This window comes from Nelumbo lutea, chromosome 6 (genome assembly GCF_056320005.1).
Source record: "Nelumbo lutea isolate HS-2025 chromosome 6, American lotus-T2T, whole genome shotgun sequence".
Classification (NCBI taxonomy): Eukaryota; Viridiplantae; Streptophyta; class Magnoliopsida; order Proteales; family Nelumbonaceae; genus Nelumbo; species Nelumbo lutea.
Genome location: NC_142689.1, coordinates 11,515,177 through 11,518,759, shown reverse-complemented (window position 1 = coordinate 11,518,759; position 3,583 = coordinate 11,515,177). Strand labels below are relative to the sequence as shown.

General features: G+C 35.6%; 1 protein-coding gene across 1 annotated transcript; it reads right to left on the bottom strand.

Moving 5' to 3' along the window:
- Window positions 1–2,139: 2,139 nt before the first annotated feature.
- On the bottom strand, window positions 2,140–3,381 carry LOC148847331 (uncharacterized). The gene is made up of 4 exons (XM_088952040.1): window positions 3,147–3,381; window positions 2,951–3,026; window positions 2,635–2,807; window positions 2,140–2,483 (listed from the first exon to the last, which is right to left on the bottom strand). Exons 1-4 carry the CDS (start codon window positions 3,257–3,259, stop codon window positions 2,405–2,407), a joined length of 441 nt encoding a protein of 146 aa, XP_088808166.1. The 5' UTR covers window positions 3,260–3,381; the 3' UTR covers window positions 2,140–2,404.
- Window positions 3,382–3,583: the final 202 nt, after the last annotated feature.

The window sequence follows — 3,583 nt, the reverse complement described above, 5'->3', positions numbered from 1 at the left end:
AAAAGTATTGAAAATTGTAAAGAATTAAAGAGATAATTAAAATAAATATATTTGGATTTTGGATATGCTTTAGATATACATGGATATGAAGAAAAAAATTAAGACACACATGAATACATCATAGAAATTCAAATATGTATTAAAAGTATATGAATTTTATATAGTATAATTTTTGTTTGATACAGTACAATTTTAATACAATACCTTACTTCTTTCTAAAAAAAAAAGAATTTTATATAATCTACAACTCTAATAATTGTATGCATAAGAAATACATATTTTAATAGTTTATGACTTTATGTAAAGTGTAATTTCACCATAAAAATGGGATGTGTAAGAATATACTAAAGAATTATTGATACATACACATATGTACACCCTAATTAACTAATACTATAAATCTGATTAAGGATCATGTAAACGTTTATAAAATTTAAATAAACAAAATTTAAATGGTGATATATCAGTAAAAAATTACTTGCTCTCATGAAATTAGTCATCCAAAAATGTCTCTTAAATTGAATTTTGAGACGATAGAGGCAAAATCATCCATAGCTGGTTTGATTATGGCTAAGACCTAGGTATTTGCAAATAAATATTGTCTTTACTTCATAATATGGTTGCTCATAAATGTTAGAGCAATGCAATTATGGTTGCTCATAAGTTTTATATATTATATTTATTGAATATCAAGTTTTTAAAGAACATATTTCTTTTTTTATTTTTATTTTGAAAGGGGAGTAAAGAAAGATTAAGTTCCACAGATTGACCCTAAAGCTGACCTTGAAATCACCAAGGCTAGAATTGACTTTCATAGGGTAGGTTCCAAGTTCTGTCATATAACCAAACTGAACCGCTACCCATGTTCACTCGTTGTTGAGACAATTCATCCAACACACCAACTGAGCTACCCCTTATTTAATACGTAATACAAAATTTGAAAGTATAAAATTTTCCTTACTCATAATAAGTGAATTTCATCGATATATGCTCAAATTACAAAAATACGATCAAATAAAAACAACTAAAAGAGCTGGGAAAGAACACCACATGAGATCAGAGCAAGTTAGTGGTAAGATGTAAACTGAGCACCAAGAGTAGACCGCTCTTGATGCCTCTGCAAACGGTACAAAGATTATATGCGCCAACACGAAGGATCAACTGATCAACATTCTCCAATAGAGGAACAAACCCTAAAAGCACAACCCCCAATGCTAACCACATCCAATTCCAAGCCAAACAAAACCTGGGGTTTTATTGAGAAATAAAAATTGCCAAGGGAACTCCAACCCAAGGCAACAAGGTTTTTAAAATCCAACCAGTCAGGGGATGGTTCCCGGGATAAAAGGTCCGACCATTCAAACCAAACAGATAGCCCGTTTTAACAAAAAAATAAAAACAGCCAAAACTATTGAACAGTTCAAATGGTTCGATCGCCTGGGTTAAAGGTTTGTCGACCAAATTAATGATTTTTGGTGAAATAATGGTTTTAGGGTAGTCACCTGACGGATTCCCGATTTTTCCTGTCTGACCATTCGGTTCGGTACAGTTTTGGAAACCATGCAAAGCAATATAAATCTTAAATAGTTATAACACGGGATCTGCTCCTCCCAAATCGCAACTCACAGCAACTTGCAGCCGTGCATTGAGAAAATGACAGTATTAGTACAAGAGATATTACCGGTGTGTGGCTACAAATGCTGTGAAAATGATACGAGGCGTGCACTATGAGGAGCAAATTCGAGTTCTAAATACTTAAACCCAGAAAGGAGGCAAGAGGTGGTGAAGGATCCCCTCTTTCCAAGTCGGATAAGATAATTCAAGAATCCTAAAAAGTTCCAAACCAGCCCATAATGTCTTAATAGACCAAAGCAAAGTCAGAAGCCACATCATGATCCTAAAAAACCACCCTCTTTTCCAATGAGACTCAGCAGTCATTGAAACCTCGAAAGCCACATCAGAACCATTAAAACTTGAATGAAGGTCGCCGGGGAACAGGTCAGTGAACAATACATATTCAGACGAAGATGTGTGCTGTGAATAGACGCCCAAAGAAGAGATGAAAAATATAGAACTGAAATACCATCAAGACACCGAACAGGACATTTGCAGAATGAAGGCACTAACTGAAATACCAAATTTAAGGAAAGAAATCAAGTATACAATATTAAACTGTCATAAATGCCACAAGATCTTTGGCTTTCTTTTTTGGTTGAAAGCATCATATATTATTATTGAGTATACATACAGCCACCAAAGCAGAGTCATAGTGTTTTGATCCTTCACTGTATTTTGTGATCTTCCGCTTACTTAGACCCTGTCAATTGTAATCTCTCTCTGTCTCTCTCTCTCTCTCGTACACACAAATGAAACAAAAAACCAAACCAGAAGTAGTCTAAAAAGTTCACTTTCTAAGAAGAAGATTGATCCCCAACGAAGCCGTGCTGATCATCAGCCCCATCATCGCCAAGAAACTAAGTTTCCTGTTACACACCCAAAAAATGAAATCCATAACAGAAAAAATAGGAAAAAGGAAAGAAAAGAAGACGGAAATGGAATCAAAACCAAGAAGAGAGAATTATCACAGATTGAGACCAGAGATACAAATTAGAGCTAAAATGGAAGGTTGATTACCCGATTTTCAAACGATTGTCAGGAACACCAGTTGCATAGCCAGTGAAATAGAAATAACGACCCACTATATAAAGGAGTCCAAGCCCAGCAGAGATTTTAGGATATTGGAGTCCTCCCAGAAGCAGCGATACATAGAACGTAGGCATCATCTCTAAAGAGTTCTGGTGCCCTCTCTGCACCACCCATTAATTAGATCAAAACCCAGAAACCAAAAACCAGAACCCATCTCCCAAATTAAAAAAAAAAAAAAAAATTAAAATAAGCATCAGTAGAATGTGGGCGTCTAATTTCTTCTGAAATATTTTCTTCGCAATACCTGAACGCAATTGAAGAGCTTTGCATCCTTGTTTTCAGATTCTAATGCGTAAAGAGTTGGATAAAACACCTTATACCTGCAATTTTATCATCCCAAAAGAGATCATTCGGATTACTTCAAAGAAAAACAGAAAAAAAAAAAAACTCGGTAAAGGTAAAAGAGGAAAAAAAAAATTATTTGGCATGAATTTTCATACTTCTTTCTCGCCTTGCCGACTTGGAAAGCCATCCACGCATTGAGAAAGCCATAGAGAACCAGCACCAGCACAACGTATCCATACTCTCTTGGTAGCAATTCTACCATAGCCATTTTCTTCTTGTTATTCTGCTCTGTTGCGAATTGATTTGGTTAGTGTTTTTGCCTTCTCTCTTCGGGTATATATAAATTACAAGCATTTATTTTCTTTTTGTTTTAGCTACGTCACTCATGATGACATGCATGCTTTAAAACCTTCAAATTAACAGAGAGCACCCCAAGGGGCATGCAGATAAGAGGTAGGGACCTACTACCAACAATGCACTCCTAACACTGTTCCAACGAGCCATTGCAGCCGTACATTAGGAACACCTCACTGGAGATGTTCCCGATGTGCGGCTACAGTGGCTGGTTGGGATTTGTTGGGACCATATGATT

Coding starts and splice junctions, on each gene's coding strand:
- LOC148847331 (XM_088952040.1), bottom strand. CDS start 3,259: ATGGCTATGGTAGAATTGCTACCAAGAGAGTATGGATACGTTGTGCTG. Junction 2,808..2,950: donor AGCTCTTCAATTGCGTTCAG/GTATTGCGAAGA, acceptor TGGGTGGTGCAG/AGAGGGCACCAGAACTCTTT. Junction 2,484..2,634: donor GACAATCGTTTGAAAATCGG/GTAATCAACCTT, acceptor GGTGTGTAACAG/GAAACTTAGTTTCTTGGCGA.